The sequence below is a fragment of the Gossypium raimondii genome, chromosome 13 (genome assembly GCF_025698545.1).
Source record: "Gossypium raimondii isolate GPD5lz chromosome 13, ASM2569854v1, whole genome shotgun sequence".
Taxonomy (NCBI): domain Eukaryota; kingdom Viridiplantae; phylum Streptophyta; class Magnoliopsida; order Malvales; family Malvaceae; genus Gossypium; species Gossypium raimondii.
This window is the reverse complement of record NC_068577.1, coordinates 52,430,376-52,451,901: the sequence shown is the minus strand read 5'-3', so window position 1 is coordinate 52,451,901 and position 21,526 is coordinate 52,430,376. Positions and strand designations below refer to the sequence as shown.

Genomic DNA, 21,526 nt, shown 5'->3' with positions numbered 1-21,526 from the left:
TATATGCTTTAATTTCTTATCTAATTTAATTCCTTTATTTTATAACCTCAATTTTCTTAAGAATACCCCAAGAACAACAAAATCCTTTATCATCAAGAATTTAAACGAGTATTTTTTTAAATCCTAATCGGTATCTTCAATGCTATTTTATTATTACATAACTACAAGAGAATAATTTTTAATCTAAACAATAAAAACTAAATTCCTAAAATTAAAAATAAAAATTAAATTTCAAATGCACAAGAAAAAAAAACACAAATTAACAGTCCTTTTTTTATTTCCAGGACAAATAAAAAAAAAAAAGACCAATTTCGTAACAACAGTTTCTATGACTAGATATTGTATCACCCTCAAAATACAAATCTACATTACCTTTCTTCGACATCATATGGCCTAATCTTTTTTTCCCCCCAATTTAGTTTCAGCTAATTGTCCCCCGGAGTATGCAAACCGTTCTACCGCTTGCATTTCCACCCTACAGCTTTTTCTCGGATGTATGGCGAAAGCATGCACTACACAAAGACCAAAACTTTATGATACCATCTGCTCGACTTTAACAACGATCATCTTGTTGAACCCCGGAGAACGCCCCCACATTGAAAACCAATTGTCTTTCCAAATATACATGGGATCCAACATTTGCTTCTGATATAGGCAAACCTCTGACGAACAAATACAATTCCCAACACTTTACAACAGTATGAGATTTCCATCTCGATTTCCCGAAACAGACACTGCAGCCTGACAGATAAGAGAGGATACAGTTCTATTTAAGATGATTGCTTCATACAGATATCCAATCTGCAGACTAAAAGAGAAAGTATATGATGTCTTATTCACCTATCAAACAAAGCCAACACTAGTTCCATGTTAATAAACCGAACTCCATAGACTTTTGAACTGAAACCAACCAAACTTTATATTGATAACCGGCAATAACCAGATCAACTTAGTTTGCTCAGTTATTTTGGAAATTTGGTAACGAGTTTATTGGGTAATGGATTGGGTGGGTTTAATTGGGTCAGGGTAAGAATATTAATATATTAAAAATATTTATTATATAATGAAATATTTTAAAATATATAAATATAATAATTTATAATAGTTTGATCAAGTTGGTCGGTTTAATACTAAAACTGATACTAACAACAGTTTTGGTCGGGACATTGGGTAAGGAGTTCTGACCAAAATTTTCTCAACCCTAGTTAAAAGCAACACAGGTAACCCACTCACCTGCTCCCAGCAGTTGATAAAATCACCTGCCTTGAACCACTCTGTAATTAAGTACCAAATCCTCAGGTTTCTTCCATATGTAGGCCCGCACAGTGGCTAAGCTCATGTCTGTAGATAAGACCTGGAACATATAGTAGCAAATCAAACACGTGATCAGTATAGCATGATCGAACTTGAACTAAAAAGTTCGTATGAATAATTTTAGTTTGTTGATTTCAAACACTGCATAGTACGATTTATTAATGGTACCAGAAAATGATGGAAAAAAACCACACAGCTTTGAGAAATGGGTCAAGGCTCCTAGCCAAAGGCATCATGACATCTAATATGTGGCTTACTTGCCTGATTATTGCATAAAATCTCAACAGAAGGCCTAGGCTTCGGCCAAGGCTTCAATCCAGATTTAAAAGAACCATCAGCGACAGCTGAATGCTGCAATTGTCCTCCATGTCCAGGAGCAAGTGACCCATCGGTACTTCCAGTATCAATTGGTTTGTCAAGCACCATCTTTTCTACGACATAATTAACAACCTATATAAACCATAACAGGGTGAAAGTACATTACTATACCAGAAAATTAAATAAAATACTGATGTACAAATACAGTGTAGGACAAACTGTTCTGCATTAATATACATTGATATACAATATGTTTTTCCAATATGACACCTATCAGCATTCCATATCCAAAATTTAAAAAGAGAAGAAAATAAAACCTAAAAGGCCACAAAGGCATCTTGCTCTTACATACGAGCAAACAAGCACTCAACAACAGCTAGTACAGAAGATTATTCTAATTCATTCATATATTGTGTTGGCTATAACAAAGTTAAAAGTCCTATCAATATATATGTATGCTAAAATAGCATTTTCATTAACTGAACATTACTCTTTTGGCCCTTTTGCTGTCCATGCTCCAAAGCATGAAACAGATTCTAATGTATTAACCCAAGTGATCTAAATTAGCATAGAATCAACATTTGCAACTTTGTACAATCGCATGCCATGCCAAAAAAAAAAAAAGCTTTTGAAAGTCCTACGGAACAACCAAACAGGCATACCTTATTTATTCTCAATATACGAGGTGCACTTAACTTCCCTTGTGTGAGGATCTGAACAGCTGTACCTTCGCATGGATGAAGGTAGAAGCTGCACCTGAAATAAATGAAAAGTAAAACTTCATCAAGAGAGAGAGAGAGATAAAAGACTCACGTAAAATGCATGATTATCCATGGTTCTGAATGTAGCAGTAGTGTGCAAAAATGCAAAAGGTACTGTTTCCCCCCCTAAAAGAAGAGAAGTGCAGACGTTTCACAAGAAAAATATCAGAGAGTAAGGACTAAAGGCACAAGAAAACAAAAAGCATGGTTAACCATGAATTTAATGACACTCCTTAAGTTCATCCATGTGTAACAAGTATATCAACAACAAGGTCAACCGATAAACAGTTCAATGTATGCAGTTCGTTGAAAACTAGTTACTTAAAGATTATATTAAGGGAAAGTTTAATGAGCCGTGGAAGTTACTTGGTGTTTTCTCGTGGTGGTAGCCGGTTGTTTAAAACACAATCCAAAACCCACCAAGGGAAGTCTTTCTCATCCTCAGTTCCATCCAATTCAGTAATTTTCTTTCTCCAAGGACCTCCTTGGGAACCCTCAGAGATAATTGACGGAGGGGAAACCGTAGAAAACTCAAAAGGAGGATGGACCATGGAGTCATTTTCAGCATTTCCATCTACCTCAATTCTTGAATGAGCAAGACTTCTTGCAGTATTATCCTTTCCTGATAAAACATCTCCATTAGCGGAAGCTTGGGAGCCAAGTCTTTGCCTTCTTTTGGTCATCCAATGAGCCAACAGACCTTTAAGAGTTTCACGAGCTAGATTAACCTGCCAAAGACAAGTTAACACCAGATGCACATTATAATCACAGAGTTCCTCAACCACTTCCTGTAGATATGCATGTCTTAAGATTGTCAAAATCAATAAAAAAAAGTCTAAAACCTTATCATCCTCAGGCTTCCCAGTTATGTTTAGATCAACAGAATACATCTCCGCAGAAAAGCATTGGGGTGTGTCCAAATGAACAGACAAGCTTCCAAGCCGGGTATCCACAGTGAACCATGCTGGAATGCTTACCTAGAGGTTTTAAAAAAAAAAAAAAAAAAGCAATTTCCTTACAAAATGATGCATTGTGTTTAACTGATATAAATTCAAATAAGTAGGTAGCGTACCATCTCAAACAACTGCTGCTTTTTCTCGTCAAATGAAACCTGGCCATTGAAATTGAAAGAATGGATAAATATATACAAGTGTCTATGTGTACAAAACTTGTAAGGGAAAAGCAAAGTGCAATCCACTTGTACTCAAGAAACAAAGACAGAAAGAGGGAAAAAAAATTCTAGTTTCTCGTTCACCTGTCCATAGTCCTCGACCACAACACCCCTGGTTATCTCCCAGAGCTTTACCAAACCAGCACTATCCTGTTCAAGAAGCATAAATATCATATACGCAAAAAAGTCCCAAAACAAAATCTTTGAAACAACAAATATATGTACTACCACATTTACCTTAGTCAATACATGCCTTCTGTTATTTAAAATTTCATGCTGAACTATTGCTGGAGTTCCAGGAATGGAAAAGATTGGTTCTTTATAAACAGCAGCCTGAATAACCGACAATGTAAGCACACTAATGAAGGGCAAGTGATGGAAGAAGATGCTAAAACAAATTCCAGATACAGTCAAACCTCAAAGAGTTATCCATAACAAATCACATCATGAGTAATAAAAACAAATTCTAATATTTTTTCTTTTCTCCTTGGGGTTGAGTGAGCAAAGAACAAATGAAACAGAACCAATTAATAACTAAACGAGCAGCGCAAAATTCCCTATAATTCAAGCATATAAAGAAAATAAATGTTACTACAATGCAGAGTTTGTATATTTAATAATACTTGATAAAAATTAAAAAAAAGGAGAAAAGAGATATTTATGAGACAAAAATTTTCATGACAAACAAGATGATCGCTGTAAGCAATAGCAAATATAATACAGTAGCACACAAACTATACTTACAGGGGTAGACCCTTCTAAGGAAACTCTTGCCCTTGAAAAAGACAAGTTTCCAGCCAAGAATGAACCACCTCTTTGAAAGACCTTCTGAGGATTTCTTCCTTCAGCAGGCCATCTATGAACTGAAGAATCTGTCGTTGCAACCCAGATACTATCATCATGCAACGCCAACTGCAGAACTGGGTGTTCCTTTGTGCAAAGCAAAAGACTCTCTCTTGTTGTCAAGTCTGTCAAATACAACTGGTGTATGTATAAAAAGTAAGAGCCAGTTGAGAGTTAAAGCTAAATATTAGAAGTGCAAAATGAGAGTTAAAGCTAATTATTAGAAGTTTCATACGAGGTTGTCAAGAACTGTCAAGATCATATGCGGAAGAAACATAGAAGTATTGTCTTCATTTGATGTCAGAATGATTCAGAAACTTAAACTGAATAGATATTAACATTACATTTCTTTGAGTTTAACTTGCAAAGTTATATTCTGTTCTGGGTTTCCTAGATAGTTACAGATATGCTGATAGTTTCAAAATCCACTGGAAGTTAAAGAATTTGATGCTAGGAACCATATTTACTTGAATTTGTATTATTTTATTAGGTTTTTATCCATTGCTTAGGAGTCGTTTAAGTCAATTTTGGAGTTTCCTACTGATCACAGTCTTTCTAGGAAAATTATTACAGAACTCTACAAATGAGCACAATCTATTTTATATTACCAGACAACAACTGATGAGAACTGCAGCAACTGTTGTACCAACCCTTGCCCTAGTGCTTAGGTGTGAACCTAGATCACTTTTCTTCCTTATCTCTAATTACTTGCATTGATTTCAATCTCAAGCCAACCAGGAATACTTCCAATAAATCCCGATCCCACTCACACAAATTCATCATGAAATTAAATCCTTGACCCATAATTTACTTGTTAAGAGTACTGCTAAAATTACCATTTACCAGCACAAGCCAGAATTGCTTTCTAATCCTTTATTAGTTCCATCCAATCTCAATCGATACCAATAATTAGAACCCCTAATTATTATCATAATTTCTGATCCTTTAATCTCAATCAATCCTAAAATACTATAAGCCAATTGTGCTATATCAGCATAGGTTTCTTCTCAACTTCTACATCAAAACATTGGCAAAATTGACAAAGATTCTGCTAAAACTGTTTGGCATGAATATGTACTTACAGAAAGATCTCTACCACCACTATAAACATGAGTAAATGTTGGGGTGCTCGCAAGTGCCCAAACAGAATCTGTATGCACAGCATATGAATGCACGCAACGCTGCTGACCAAGGTCCCATAGCCTACAAGATAAAATTATGACTATTTAAAAGGAAAGAACTTAGATTCTTTATGGCTGAAAATGACATGTTATCAACAGTGAAAACTTGCACAGATTATATACCTGATCATAGAATCAGAGGACCCTGATAAACAATACCTGAGAGAATATGAGATGTCTGTCAAACTTTTCACTAATAAAATAAATACACTGCAGGAAAGCACACAAGCAAATAAAAGAACTCACTAGAAGTCAATCAAGGGAAGAACCCATCAGATAACGAAAAACTCCTTGATATTTTCAAAGAAAAAGTATTCACCCAAATTTACTTGAAAACAATGTAGCAGTTAAAAAAAATGTGAACATGCACACATGAAGCCATAACATGATTTAGTCTCCACCCTACAACCACGCTCATTGTTCTCAAAATATTTTGCATCATAGGACCGCGATAAGAAACAGAAATTTTCTTTTCCAGAATTTCCAAAGTTTTCCTATCAACCAGTTTCCTCAACTGCTACACGAGTTCAGCAGTTACAAAAGAAAAGAATCAGATTAAGCACCATATTTGTAAGGCTTCCAACTAAATCAAACTAATACTGTTTTTAACTCTACAGATCTAAATTCAGTGTAGCAACCTGCCAGTAGAATCCAGAAGGAGAGCCCTAACGTTATCTGTATGCCCTCTTAACTTCATAGTCTTTGAACCTGTTCTTGGGTCCCAAACACGCACAACCTATATGAAATTGTGGCAGGAAATTAAATTGCTACTGAAATTGTTAGGTAAAACAAATTATCAACAGACCATCCCTGGCAACTGGCAACTGGCAACTGGCAACTGGCAAAATGTCATAAGTGGAGAGAAACATGTTAATTACATAAAAATTGAATTCAGAAGAAGCAAAACTTACCTTCTCAGTTCCACCAGAGACAAGAAGGGATCCATTATCATTCATTGCCAATGCATAGACTGACTCTTTATGGCCTTTGGCAGCGATGGGGACATATCCAGGACATTGAGTTGTGTGAGCAGTAATACTGTTATTCGAGCTAATTGGTCGCAGACTGGATACGGGTAATGAATTTGCAGAACCATTGATACCATTGGAACAATCATCTTCCATTACATCACTGGACTTTGAGAGTGGAGTAACCGCAGCTTCAATATCCCATACAAAAACCTCCCCACCAAGACCCCCAGAGGCAACCACATTTGCCTAAAATGTATGGCACTAAAAAAGAATCAGAAAATGACTTCTATAATATTAAAAAACATGCCTTGATGCACAACTTAAGCAGCCAAATCAAACATGAAACCTAAATAGCAATATTGCACCGACAAGAACATTTCACTCGTGCACCTAATAAAATCCAAAGAAAATTTGATATAAGAATTACATTTCTTTCAGCAGCAGCTAGACATGTAACATAGTCAGAGTGTTGACGAAGAGTCCTGGTACAAGTCCCATCAGACAAGCAATTCCATAACTGGTGTATCACAAAGAAAGAGCACATGTCAATATTTAACAAAAGTAGTGGCCAAAAAAACATTTAACAAAATAAGTTAAAAAGAGAAAAGCTAAATCTAATACACGAATTAATGACAAACCTTCAATGTGGTGTCTGACGAGCATGAAACAAGTGTATTTTCACCAGCAATTACAGTATCATTTACCTGCACAAGGAAATTCTCCATCACAATTTACATAGTTACAGAGATAAATTTTATAAGATAACTGGATGGTGCATTCACAAACTGAAAAAAGAAAAAGGAGCCATCAACATTCAAACTGACTACTGATGTAATTGAAGTGCACAGTGAATACTTGCTCTAGATGTTACTTCTGGTGAGCAGGTTGGTTAATAAGCAATCATTCATACTGATAATACATCAAGAAACCAAAAATTTAATTAATTAAATTATCACATGCTCCGAACAAAAAATTAGCAATAAAAAGATGCCGTCTAAAGTATGATGGTCCTGCTCATAGTAAAAACAAGAAGCAAAAAGAAGGTACCCAATCAACATGTGACTCAAATGTAGCAGAGCAAGTGGCAGCATCTTCAGCCAGTGCCCATCTCTTAAGCGTGCCATCACGGCTTCCAGTGAAGAGATAGTTGCACCCATCAGAGACAGATGACTTTAGCACGGCCAAACAATTTATACCAGCAGAATGCTGCAAAAAAAGAAAAAAAGAAAAAGAAAAAAACATAAGTAGAGAAACATCAGAGCCTAGTTCCCATACCCAAAATAAAGTGATAAAATGATTGACTAGTTTATAATTCAAGATAATGACATAATTAACAATATAAAGTAAAGCATAAGCAAAATTATTCAAGTTTATAGTGAAAATGGTCCTACATTAATGAATAATGATGAATGCACGGATACTATAAAGAATTAGTTACTGAGAATTACAAACAATCATTTCCATTCTAATTTAGTATAACATATATAAATAAGATTTTTTGTGTTGTCTCATGGTAGCCTATCCAGTCCCTTTACATTATTGATTAGCATACACTTTCATGTTTCTAGCAATTTACACAGGCGCATGGCATCATCAAATGATAAATTTCTTGGATAAGAATCTACAACACACTAAAATGCCACTCAAACAATGTGATATCTCACACCAGGTACATCCTAACCTTCCCTCTTCTACTAAGATACAAAAATGTTCTTGTGAATTGTGGTCGATCCTAAGGATAAAAGGCATCCAATAATGAGACTGGCAAAGCTGTATCTTGGAGAAGGAAGTTTACAAGTTCCAACCCCAAATAAATTTCAAATCCACCAACTTAATCATAAAAAATATAAAAATCAAAATTTCCTACTCGATTTGATGAAAAGCAAACACAAGATTCTTGAAATTATATTTTAGAAACAAATGCATAAAAGGAAAGACGTAAAAACCTAAAATAGCAGAAACACCAATAATATAAATGTGGCATTACAATGAAAAACATAAATAATTAGAATACTAACAAAATATGAATATGAATATGCAACTTCCTTGAGATTGCCGATATCAAGGAAGAGGACTTGTTAAAGGAAAATAATTATAAGCAAAAAGACGCACACACACAAACCACTTTACCTTTGTGTCATCAGAGTCATTTAATACATATGTCAGCCTCTTTTCTTTACGTGGGCGGCTAGAATTGGAATTGTTCCCAGCACTGCCAACTCGATGCATTGCAGTGACCCCTAGATAATCATTCAAATGAAAATTAAAAACTTTAGCACCTATAAGTCATTGCCCAGGAAATATTTGGATATCAACTAGATACAGTAGGTCAGAATAACTTATATTCTGCAATAAAATGTCAATGAAAGAAATAAAATAGACTAAGTAGACCAAAATTATCTACATATATCAGACTATTAATATTTTTTTTTACAAATTAAAACTTTCCAAAAAATTATACAGAAACTGATTCAACCAACAAACAACTAAACTCTCATTAAAACCAAATTTCTACTCAAAACCATAATTATTGCGACTAAAATTTGAATTCTTATCTTAATCAAACACGGTTTCTAAAAATACGATGAACACATTGAAAAATCAAGCAAATTTTTTACCAAAACGATCGAACTAGATAAATTAATATTAAAAAGAATCACTGAATTAATACAAATAAACAAAATTTCCACAAAAGGAAAATCTAACAAAAAAGTCAACTAAATAAATGCAGAGATAAGCAAACTTGAAATGATCGCCGAGAAAGCCTGAATTCAATGATAGAATTTTTTATTAAAAAAACGAGAAAAGAAGTGAGGAGACTAAATCTTTGAACTTACCGAGACGGGCTTCGAAGATGAAATCGACGTCGGTTTGACAATAATCAGTGATAAAGAAAAGAGAGAGAGAGAGAGAGCTTAATTAAACCCTAGAAAATTTCTAGTGCGTCTCGAAGTTTGATTTTTTTTAATTATTTTTTTCCCTTCGATGTTGGAAGAGATATGAAATGAAGAAACAGAGGTTTAGGTGAAGGAAGGATCATTAAATGAATAAAATTAATAAATTTCAAAATAAAAAAACTCTTCTGCGAAAAAACTGAACTTGAAAGTCAAAAGACGAGAGTGGGGGAGAAGAAGAGTGGCATTGTGGCTGGCTTATCGATGTTGTAAGATAGCCGCTCCAAACGGCGTCGTTCTGGAAACATCAAAACATTTCCGATAAACTACTAAACCTGTCCAATAGCCGCGTGTTAATGGTTTGGGCCAAACTATAGTCCGGAAATATTTTTGGTATCTTTAAAAAGTATATTTTACAATTTTAAATTAAAATTTTATTTCTTTATTTTTATGTGGGCCATATAGATATCGATAAAAGTCAAAAACATTTTGTTCAAAATCTAGCTTGGATCAGATTGGATTGGCTGTACAATCCGACCACTCTTATCTAAATAAGAAATTTTCAATTTATCCAAATAAAATTATTTTTATTTTTATTTAACTGTAAAATATTTTTAAAATTTGGGTGCAATTTAATCTAAGAACATAACTTTTCTTTTTTACATTGCTTTTATCAGCATTTTATTCGTGTATTTTATAATAAAAGATTATATAAAGCTGTGATTCTACGTTATACTTAATTATGTATTTCATCCTTTCATGTTTTATTTGTTTTAAATTTTGAATTAAAGATTAAAAATAAAATAAAATTATACGAAAAACCTTAAACTAAAAAAAATTGAGATATAAGTTAAAAGGAACTTTTAATAATTATAATAATTTAAAATCCATATTCTTAGGATAATAATGGCATCAATCTATGGCCATGTTTTCCGCTTCATGCCTTAAGGATTCAAACAATGCAGACGACAGGTAACGCTCACCAGCGCCGGGAAAAATTACCTGTAAAATAAAAACAAGGAAGCTCAAGTGTCGGGGATGCATAACTATTTAGGGTCAAAATATACAAGCATTTTAAGAAAAATAATGAGTACGAACAAAATAAGTTAAATATTCAAATGTATGAAAAAGAAAAGTTGGAAAGATTTTTCGGTAATGTAGTAAATTTTAAAATTTGAGTTTGAAAAATTAATTGAGTCTTAGCTCGATTGGGATGGGCATTATTATCTATATAGGATATGTATCTAACTTGAAGAAGGGAATGCAACTCACAACTATGAGTTTGCCTGAGTTTTCTGGCCTCTTTGCCAACTTAATTGCAGCTGCTGCTGCAGCACCAGATGATATACCAACCTGTCAAGATCGATTCATTTGAGGAAACAGATAAGGAAAAAGAAGAACAAGTGGTCGAGACGGTTGTAACAATTGAGTAATGATTATGAACATACCAGCAAGCCTTCTTTCAAGGCTAACAGTTTAGCAGTTTCAATGGCTTCTTCACTGGATATCTAAGAAGTTACAACAACAAGAGAAGTATAAATATGTGGAATAGGAAACTACCATGCATCATATAGGATAAACAATGGATCAGGTGATTGATGCTTGCCATGGTGAATAAAATGGGTTCTTATGAGGAAAAAGAATACTATCATAGTGACAGAAATGGAAGTTCTTTAAATTTTCAAAAATCAAAGCCATTGCAGAGTTTCATTGAACTGTTTGTAGGAAACTACAACGGCATCATAAAGGATAATCAATGGATCAGATGATTGATGATCGATATGGCGAATGAAATCAGTTCATATAAGGAAAAAGAATACCATTATCGTGATAGAAATGGAAATTTGTTGATTTTTCAGAAATAAAACCAATGGCAATGTTTCCTAGAACTGTTTCTGAGGGAGAAAAGCACATTCAGAAACTTCGACAAATGAATTCGAATGTGATGCTATTGGGACTTACCTGGACAACTTCATCAAGGAGGCCAACATCCAAAACATCAGGGATGATACCAGCACCAATTCCTTGGATCAGATGAGAGCCTTTGACATGCAAAGCACAGGTAATGTAATGAAGGAAATAATTAAGTACTTGATATCGCACGAATCACAGAACAAAGGGTGAAAGTGACCTGAAACTTTACCGGGATTTCCACCATTTAAGACTGCACTTTCAACGGGTTCCACGCCATATACCTATATGTTGACAAAAGAAGAATACGTTCTTATTAGCATAACAACAAGGACATTGGCTCCTTGTCTGAATTTGGGTCTCAAATGGGGAACAATTGATCTTTGAGTTTTTCTCTTTGAGGAATCTCCCTGCACCTGTTACCGTCCCACCAGTCCCTATTCCAGCAACCAACACGTCAACTTTCCCTTTTGAGTCTTTCCATATCTCTGGACCAGTGGTTTCGTAATGGATCTTAAACAAAGAATTCATTACTTCGTTTAAACATCACCTGATGAAACACTGGAAATGTTATAACAATAAAGATATTACCTTTGGATTGGAAGGGTTTTCAAATTGCCGAAGCATGTAACCATTACGTGTGTTCTTTAGTATCTCCAAAGCCTTGTCTAATGGCCCTTTAAAGCCCTTGGCTGGGTCTGTGAGTCGTACCTCAGCTCCAAAAGCTCGAAGAACGATTCTCCTCTCGATGCTCATATAAGCTGGCATTGTGACAATAACTTTATAACCCCTGGCTGCCCCAATGAAAGCCATTGCAATGCCGGTATTACACTGGTAGTGTCGATGAGAACACTCTATAGCCGATATTATTTCAATATATGCAGAAGAAACGGGAAATTTGTTAGCTTAAATGTTCCGTGTCTGGACCATTGCATGTGGAAAATTGCCCTCATTTGATCAAAAGTCAATTGACGCAAAACTGCAGAAGATATTACGATAGTCTTCCAAAACAATCTGAAGTTTTAACTGTTCTTGGGTCTATATTTCATCCTGGTTAGGTATCAAACAATCACTTCATATGCATTAACCGGGAAGCTAAACTGAGCAAAGCATCTTCGAATACGGTACCATACCTTCCCGGCTGTAATCAATCCCTTATCTTCTGCATCTTTAATCATAAACTGTATGCAATCCTGGGGATCGATAAACAATGAACAAAGGCATTATTCTGCAGGTAACAGTTCGCAAGATGCTGTGAAGAAGGTAAAAATCAAATGTAAATGAAGTTTATGCCTGTCTTTAACACTGGAGCAAGGTTCCATCAGTTCAAGCTTGGCAGCAATTCGAGCTCCGCAACCATCGACGATATTGTTCAGATATACCATAGGCGTGTTACCTATTAACTGCATAAGCCACGATGAGATTAAAACAAGTTGCAGAAGACTAATGGCAATATCAACAACAATTAAATGACTGAGAAAAGAAACATTACTTCAGTAACATCTTTCTTGATTGCATATTTGTCCTCCATGGCGGATTCTCAGAATCTCCGCAATTTAACAAAGGAAAACAAGGTTTTCTTATTGCAAAACGCAAGCTTCTGAACTGTTTATAAAGGGCATAAACCGGCTCAGATAACCAAGAAATAGGCAAGAAATACTTGTTCCCCAAGCTGTGGAAACATAAGAATCAATCAAACATGTGATGAGAAAAAGGAAATAGAAAACACCCAAGAATGTAAAAAAAAATCAAAGAATAAATCAATAGTTGGTGGTGATACCTTTGGATATTCCAACAATAAACAAGAAGACAAAAATAAAAAAAGATGACATATAAGAACATGTAAAGTGGCCACTTCACTGATACCTCACTAATCAATGAATCACACCTTTCCTTGAAATAAGCAACTTTAAATTATATTCTTGTTTTATTATGGTTAAAGTCTCAAGATAAGCTTAGCAAAACGTAAGAATATATTATATTATTTTATTATATTTTGTTATTTAATTGTTTTCGTTCACTAGGTTACAAAGAATCGTAAAATAACGTAATGTATTTCCATGGTTCTAGTCAACAGTGTATGCGCTTGCCTACTGATGTGGAAAACATTTTCTTTTTTACTTTGCTTGAATATTTTGACACATGAGCATATTGATATCAACCTCCAAATGCCTTTCAAATTCATAAGATAACTTTGATGAAATTGAACATACCAATCTTCGGAAACCACACCTAAATCCGAGCATATCCTACCTTACCCAAATTCAGACTCCAAGTGAGTATCCAATATGGGTATCTTACAAAGGGTTTTTTTCTTTCCAAAGATTTTTCACATATCATCATATAGTCATATTCATATCCAAATATGTCAAACATGAATACTTTGAAAAAATTAAAGAATCAAAATACCGTAACTTCTGATATTCTCCCTTTATATTTTCTTGCCATGGATGCAAAAGTCTGCCTTCTGCCAAACAGAAAATGTCATGAGAAGTTGCTCCAGCTTATTCACCTTTGCAGTGTTAACATCCTCATCAATGGACACCTTATAGGCTTCTTCTCTGAGTTATTATTCTCCTTATCCTTGGACTTCCATCTTTTGGTTATTATCAAAACCTGCTAAAAAAGAGTTCATAGTCGCTTCCTATTGCTCCATCCTTTACTGATCCATTTGTTTCTCGTTTCGCTAGTTTCCTCAATGCCCCCACAACACAAAATTCTACATCGTTTAACCCTACCAATCCCATTTCGCCCATGTCTTTCAACCCTCCAAGCAACCCTGCATCTACTAATCACCTTATACCTTGTTTAACTTTTTTTTTTTTAATTTATGACACATTTTTTCTATTATATTAGAAAAAATTATATTAAATTTTCTTTTATATTTCTAGAAGTATTCATGTTTCGATATCAACATATATTCAAATATGGTATAAAAATATAATTCTTTGACAACCTTCCAAATATTCAAATATGGAAATTAAAGAAAAAGAAACTATAAACAATTGAGCTTATACATGTCATACATGTTGAAATACATGAAACCCAAAATATTTTATTTTATCTTTTAGTAGTTTACTAGAATAAATGAATTGTTTTTCCAATTAGGTTATAACTTTTTTTTCTATTTAAATTCAATTCTTTATTTAATAAAATTTAGAACAGTTTTATTGAATAGCTCTCTTGAAAACTTTCATGGCATGTGAGTTAAGTTAAATCTCCAATAACATCATAGTTAAAATAGCCTTCACTGGAGATAAGAGATCCAACAACCAAACGAACGTAGAAAGTTTTACCATCGAAACAACTACTGAAAGTGCAATGACTCAAGGGATAGAGGCGTCAAACTTCTCTTTTCAGCTGACATCTCACAAGTTGAATGACAAGAATTATCTCAAATAGCCGCAATCCGTGAAGTTAACAATTGCACGACAAGCTAGGTCATTTAAATGGAAAAGTCAAGCAACCAAAGGACGGCGATCTAAAGATGAGCACGTGGAGGTCAGAAAATTCTATGACAATTGTGTGGCTTATTAATTCCATGGAAGGATCCATAGGTAAACATTTTCTTTTTCTTTCGACTGTTAAAGATGTTTGGGATGCTATGAAAGACACCTATTCAAATTTAGAAAAGGTTTCACAGATCTTTGAGTTAAAAATAGAACTCTAGAAGGCAAGACAAGTTACTTTTTATTATAATGAGATGATGTCTTTTTGGCAAGAGCTGGATCAATGTTATAATGATGAATGGGAGTGTCCCGGAGACAGTGTAAAAGCTATGAAAAAAGAAGAGAATAAGCGAGCTTATTTATTTCTGGCTGGTTTAAATAAAGAATTTGATGAAGTAAGATCTCGAATCCTAGGAAAAAAAACTACTTTCAACACTCTATGAGATTTTTTCTGATGTTAGAAGAGAGGAAACAAGGAGAAAACTAATGTTAAGGCCAGGATTTGAAGGTAACGATGATAATTATGCTCTTGTGACGGTTTAAAATAATGATGACAGTGAAAAAGGGAAAAACCCTTGGTGCGACCACTGCAAAAAATATTGGCACACTTGAGAAACGTGTTGGAAACTTCATGGAAAACCAACGAATGGGAGAAAAAAGAGTGGCAATGGTCGTGGTTCACAATCTGGGGATAGCAAAGCTTTCCAAATGACTAATGAAAATCATGAGTAGCAAAGTTCTCTGGAAGGGTCTCCATTCACTAAGGAACAATTAGAGCTTCTACACAAGCTTTTTCAATCACCGCAGTTTCAGATGAATTCTTCTGTTCCTAACTTATCCAATAGTCCTTCTTCCTCCTTTGCCTAATTAGGTACTGATTTTTTTTGTTTTCTTCAGTGTCAAGCCTTGTAAAATAAAAATATAGATCGTTGATTCTGGAGCTAGTGATCACATGACTAGTAGTCATTTTTTTTCTCAACTTACACACATTATGCATGAAACAAAAAGATCAAAGTAGCAAATGGGTCGTTCTCGGCAATAGCCGGGAAAGGTACTATTAAAATCTCACCTTTCTTGGTTTTACATGTGCCAAATCTAGCTTGTAATCTCATATCGATTAGTAAATTATCTCAGTCCTCGAATTGTCGTGTTATATTTGACTCTTTTATGTGTAAATTTCAAGACATGGTCTCGAGAAAGATTACTGGTAATGCTAAAAAATCTGGTGGAATTTACTTTTTTGATGACGACCATCTAAGTTGACCAATAACTACTTTATGTTTAAACTCTATTTCTAGTTTTGATAAGGTTATGATTTGACATTATAGGCTTAGACACCCTAATTTTTACTATTTAAGACATTTGTAACCTAATTTATTTAAGAATAAAAGTCATTCTTCATATCACTGTGAATTTTGTGAATTGGTTAAACATCATCGGTCATTCTTTTCACTTTAAAAATATAAAGCTTCAAAGATGTTTGGAGACCTTCGAGAGTCTCAATTTTTTTAGGAAAATGTTGGTTTGTCACATTTATTAATTATCATACTTGCATTTGTTGGATTTTTTTTATTAAAAGATAAGTCTGAAGTTAAAAATGTGTTTCAGTCTTTTTATGCTATGGTGAAAACACAATATGGTGTAAAAATAGAAGTATTTAGGACTGACAATGGTGGGAATTTTTTTAGTGACCAATTAGGCGTTTTCTTAACCAAACATCGAATAGTCCACTAAAGCTCTTGTACAAATACACCACAATAGAATGGGTTTGTGGAAAGAAAATATCGCCATCTTTTAGAAGTAACTAGAGCATTGATGTTCACTAGTCAGGTAACGGCCACATATCTTATTAGTAGAATGCCTAGTAAAACTCTAAACTATAGAACTCCTTTCAGTCTTTTTAAAGATAGCTTTCCTAACTCTAAATTGATTATAGATTTACACTTCCGAGTGTTTGTGTGTAGTGTTTTTGTTCATCTTCACAACCAAAGTAAACTAGATCCTAGAGCAAAAAAATGTGTCTTTGTTGGATATGCTTCTAATAAAAAAGGTTACAAATGTCATGATGCAATTGATAGGAAGATTACTGTTACCATAGATGTCACATTTGTTGAAACACAATCTTACTTTGATTCTAATCATCAGGGAGGAAATTAAAGTAAGGAAGATTTAATAATTGATCAAGAAAAAACTAAGGAATATATAACATAAGGATTCTAATAATGGGGAAGACAAATTTATGATCAAGACAGAAATTAAAGATGTTAATGTTGTTAATAAAAAGGACTTGAATGATGTTAATGTTATTAATAAAAAGGAGTATGAAGGTGTAGAGTTTGACCGTGAGAACAGAGAATAAAGAAAGAAGTTGTCAGTTTACTCAAGAAGAAACTGAAATCAAGAAAGTGGAATCCACCAGATTAATCACCAAGAATCCGACCCGCAAGATCTTGCCAAAAGTCCAGGTAAAACTCATAGTCCAACCAATGAATTTTCTGATCTAGATATTCCAATTGCTAAAAGAAAAAGTGTTAGAAATGTTGTCAAATATCCCATGTCTGACTTTCCATACACATACCCGTATTTAATATTTATCTTAAACCCGAATAACATAGAATACAAAGTACAAAGAAAAAGGCAGAGGTAGACATAGTTCATAGTGGAATGCTAAGTACAAGGAATTTGTGATTGAGGATAACAATGGCATCAATCAATGGGCATGTTTTCTGCTTCATGCCTTAGGGACTCAAACATTGCAGACGACAGGTAACGCTCACCCACACTGGGAAAAATTACCTGATATAAAAACAGAGAAGCTCAAGTGTTAGTCGTATGTAACCAATTAAACAAATAAAAAAACATGAGCATTTTGGGTCATATCTCCTGCTTATGTTTCATGCCTATGTTCAAGTATATATCACCAATAGTATAGAAAAAAATGAAGAATCCGAAAAATATCAACAATTATTATAGCCTATAAGATATAGATAAACTTGAAGAAGGGAATGTAACTCACAACTATGAGTTTGCCAGCATTTTCTGGCCTCTTTGCCAACTTAATTGCAGCTGCTGTATTAGCACCAGATGATATACCAACCTGTCAATATTATTCATATGACCAAGAGAATAAGGACAAAAGAAGAACAAGTGATTTAGAGGGTCGTAAGAATTGAATAACGATTACAAACATACCAGTAAACCTTCTTTCAAGGCTATCTGTTTAGCAGTTTGAATGGCTTCTTCACTAGATACCTAAGAAGTTAGAACAGCAATAAGTACTATGGTCAACATACAGGAGAATCAATGGTACTGCTATCATGACAGAAATGAAAAAATCATTAATTTTTCAGAAACCGAAGCGATTGAGACGTTTCTTTGAACTGTTTCTAGGAACTACTACGGTCATCATACAGGAGAATCAATGGATCGGGTGATTGATGTGCAAAGTTTCATTGGACTGTTTCTAGGAAGCTACCATGGCCATCATACAGGATAATCAATGGATCATACGATTGATGCTTGCCATGGCAAAGGAAAACGGTTTATTAGAAGGGAAACAAGTACTATCCTTGTGACAAAAACGAAAGTTCATTAATTTTTCAGAAATCGAACCAATTGCAAAGTTTCCAAGAGCTGTTTGAAATATTGAACATGCTGTTGAGACTTACCTGGACAACTTCATCAAGGAGGCCAACATCCAAAACATCAGGGATGATACCAGCACCAATTCCTTGGATCAGATGAAAGCCTTTGACATGCATCACACAGGCAGTGCAATGAAGGAGATAGTTAAATACCAGATATAGCACAAACCACATAAAAAAGGATGAAAGTGACTTGAAAATTTACCAGGTTTTCCACCATTCAAGACTGCACTTTCAACAGGTTCTACCCCATATACCTATACTTTGACAAAAGAAGAATATGCTCTTATGAATATAACAACAAGGACATAGGCTCCTTGTCTAAATTTCGGTCTCGAATGGGGAACAAACCTTGATCTCTGAGTTTTTCTCTTTGAGGAATCTCCCTGCACCTGTTACTGTACCACCAGTCCCTATGCCTGCAACCAGTACATCAACTTTCCCTTCCGAGTCTTTCCATATCTCTGGACCGGTGGTTTCGTAATGAATCTTAAACAAAGAATTCGTTACTTCTTTTAAACATCACCTGATGAAATAGTAGAAATGTTACAACAGTAAAGATGCTACCTGAGGATTGGCAGGGTTTGCGAATTGCTGTAGCATGTAACCGTTAGGTGTGTTCTTCAGTATCTCGTCAGCCTTGTCTAATACCCCCTTAAAGTCCTTGGCTGGGTTTGTGAGGCATACTTCAGCTCCAAAAGCTCGAAGAACGGTTCTCCTCTCAATGCTCATAGAAGCTGGCATCGTGACAATAACTCTATAACCCCTAGCTGCTCCAATGAAAGCCAATCCAATGCCGGTATTACCACCGGTAGGCCCGATAAGGACACTGTTTAACCAATATTATTTCAACATAAGCAGAACAAATGAGAAATTTGTTAGCTTAAATACCCCTCATTGGATCAAAAGTGAACTGAAGCAAAACTGCAGAAGATATCATGATAACAAAATCTTACGAAACAATCTAAAATTTAAGTATTCTCAGATCTACAATTCCTTCCCGGTTAGGTTATCATCACTTCATACGCATTAACCCGAAAGCTAAACCGAATAAGGTACCATACCAAGCAAAACAGAAAAATAGACCATACTATATTAGATCATAGGATCTATATTTCTTCCTGGTTAGGTTATCAAACAATCACTTGATATGCATTAATCCGAAAGATGGAACCATACCTTCCCTGGTGTAATCAAGCCCTTATCTTCTGCATCTTTAATCATACTGTCTGCAATCCTGCACATAGATAAAACAATGACCAAAGGTGTTGATTTGCAGGCAACACTTTTCCAAGATGCTGTGAACAATGTACAAAATCAAAAATGCAAATGAAAAAAAAAGAGCATATGCCTGTCCTTAACACTGGAGCAAGGTTCCATCAGCTCGAGCTTGGCAGCAATTCGAGCACCGCAGCCATCGACGATATGGTTCAGATATACCATAGGGGTATTACCTATTAACTGCATAAACCCACAAGGAGATTAAAAACAAGTTTGCAGTACATTAATGGCTTAAAACACCAACAGTATTAAATGACTGAGAAGAAGAAACATTACTTCAGTAACATCTTTCTTGATTGCACATTTGCCCTCCATGACCGATTCCCACTGAATTTACTCAATTTAATCAAAAAGACCCAGCAATTTAACAAAAGGAAAACAACAAGTGGTTCTTAGTGCAAAATCCAAGCTTCTGAAATTATTTATAAAGGGCATAAACAACCAGATGAGATAACAAGAAATATTTGTTTCCCAAGTTCTTCAATCAAACAGGTAACGGAAAACAGAAAATAAAAAAACACCCAAAAATGTCAAAGAATCAAATATCAAAATAAATGGTGGGTGGAGGAGAGTGAAGCTTTGGATATTTCAACAATAAAGAAAAAGACAACTTTTTAATAAAAGCAAATAGTATATAGTAAAAACGGTGACAAAATACCAATAAAAGCTTTTTTTTTTTAATTATTGAAATGAGTCCGGTAAAAAATTAATTATCAAAATGGTCTAATTTCCCGAAAACGTATCCACGTTAGCGTGTTGTCAGGTGACGAGGTAGGAAAACGCGTTTTGCCGCGTGTGAACAGTAGCAACGGCTACTTTTTTGATTGTTGGTGACCCCCAACGGTACAAAAAAACTATAAACCCCCCTTTCATTTTTTTCACACCTAAATCCTTTCTTTTAATTTCTCTCCAATATTCTCTCAAATTCCTCTTAAAAAAGTTTTAATTTTTTAATTATTTTTAAAAAAGCTTTAATTTTATTTTTTTGAATTTTTTTTAAATCATAAAAATTTGATCGTGTTAGCAATGACCGAAGAATTAATTTGTCTCAATAACAAGCACATATTCATCGAACAAATGAAAATGGTAAATGTTAAATTTAATATTTAGATATTATTTAAGATTTTTTTGATTTATGCAATTTTAAATAATTTTTATTTTATTATTTCTTATAAAAGACTGTAGATCGGATATTGCAATGTTATATTCGTAATATGCATGGTCCTCAATCACCGTTGGTAGAGAATTAGTTGCGGGAAACGAGTTTTTGGCACGTGGCGACGTTAGGCCGGGGATGCAAGTTGGACTCGAAACTCATCAGTGCGTTGATTGAGAGGTGGAGACCCGAGATGCACACATTCCATCTTCCATGTGGAGAGTGTACTATCACTTTAGAAGACGTAAATTTGAATTGAGATTGCCGGTAGACGGGTACGCAGTCACCGGGTCTGTTCAATCTGGTGATTGGGGAGCGGTATGCTATGAGCTTTTGAACGCTATTCTGGATAATATTAACGGAGGTCAAATCGAGATGGGTTGGTTACGAGACACATTCCCAAAGCGGATGATGGTTCTACCGAACTAGAAAGAATTCGATAAGCTCAGGCATACATTCTTCAAATAATTAGAGGTTATCTGATGCCAGACTTGTCACGGAACCTTGTACATCTGAGATGACTGCTGAAACTCGTTGATTTTAGAGCAGCTGGTGAATTTAGTTGAGGGTCTGCCGTGTTGGCAACATTGTACCGAGAGATGTGCGGGGCGACACAACCGAATAAAACAAAA

At 34.7% G+C, this 21,526-nt stretch overlaps 2 protein-coding genes and 1 pseudogene across 2 annotated transcripts; all 3 read right to left on the bottom strand.

Annotated features, from left to right (window-relative positions):
• Window positions 1–248: 248 nt before the first annotated feature.
• Window positions 249–9,853, bottom strand: LOC105783158 (uncharacterized). The gene is made up of 19 exons (XM_012608428.2): window positions 9,397–9,853; window positions 8,690–8,799; window positions 7,607–7,765; window positions 7,198–7,263; window positions 6,987–7,076; window positions 6,500–6,805; window positions 6,227–6,324; window positions 5,712–5,747; window positions 5,490–5,610; window positions 4,309–4,545; window positions 3,802–3,897; window positions 3,649–3,714; window positions 3,466–3,504; window positions 3,236–3,370; window positions 2,760–3,121; window positions 2,295–2,388; window positions 1,576–1,764; window positions 1,234–1,354; window positions 249–741 (listed from the first exon to the last, which is right to left on the bottom strand). Exons 2-18 carry the CDS (start codon window positions 8,786–8,788, stop codon window positions 1,256–1,258), a joined length of 2,292 nt encoding a protein of 763 aa, XP_012463882.2. The 5' UTR covers window positions 8,789–8,799; window positions 9,397–9,853; the 3' UTR covers window positions 249–741; window positions 1,234–1,255.
• Window positions 9,854–10,291: 438 nt separating this feature from the next.
• On the bottom strand, window positions 10,292–13,111 carry LOC105782796 (bifunctional L-3-cyanoalanine synthase/cysteine synthase D1-like; annotated as a pseudogene).
• A 4,180-nt stretch (window positions 13,112–17,291) lies between these two features.
• Window positions 17,292–20,308, bottom strand: LOC105782798 (bifunctional L-3-cyanoalanine synthase/cysteine synthase D1). The gene is made up of 10 exons (XM_052626083.1): window positions 20,015–20,308; window positions 19,809–19,918; window positions 19,632–19,694; window positions 19,025–19,286; window positions 18,809–18,946; window positions 18,663–18,714; window positions 18,482–18,561; window positions 18,006–18,065; window positions 17,830–17,910; window positions 17,292–17,609 (listed from the first exon to the last, which is right to left on the bottom strand). Exons 1-10 carry the CDS (start codon window positions 20,051–20,053, stop codon window positions 17,520–17,522), a joined length of 975 nt encoding a protein of 324 aa, XP_052482043.1. The 5' UTR covers window positions 20,054–20,308; the 3' UTR covers window positions 17,292–17,519.
• Between the last annotated feature and the right edge of the window lie 1,218 nt (window positions 20,309–21,526).

What these genes read in the sequence shown, in the direction of transcription:
- LOC105783158 (XM_012608428.2), bottom strand. Translation starts at nt 8,788, where the DNA reads ATGCATCGAGTTGGCAGTGCTGGGAACAATTCCAATTCTAGCCGCCCA. An exon ending in CCTTAGAAGGGTCTACCCCT is followed by an intron (nt 3,898 to 4,308) that starts GTAAGTATAGTT and finishes TCGGTTATTCAG; the next exon opens with GCTGCTGTTTATAAAGAACC. An exon ending in AGCAGCAGTTGTTTGAGATG is followed by an intron (nt 3,371 to 3,465) that starts GTACGCTACCTA and finishes TAAAACCTCTAG; the next exon opens with GTAAGCATTCCAGCATGGTT.
- LOC105782798 (XM_052626083.1), bottom strand. Translation starts at nt 20,053, where the DNA reads ATGGAGGGCAAATGTGCAATCAAGAAAGATGTTACTGAA. An exon ending in CTTGAATGGTGGAAAACCTG is followed by an intron (nt 18,562 to 18,662) that starts GTAAATTTTCAA and finishes TGCATGTCAAAG; the next exon opens with GCTTTCATCTGATCCAAGGA. An exon ending in TCCTTGATGAAGTTGTCCAG is followed by an intron (nt 18,066 to 18,481) that starts GTAAGTCTCAAC and finishes CTAACTTCTTAG; the next exon opens with GTATCTAGTGAAGAAGCCAT.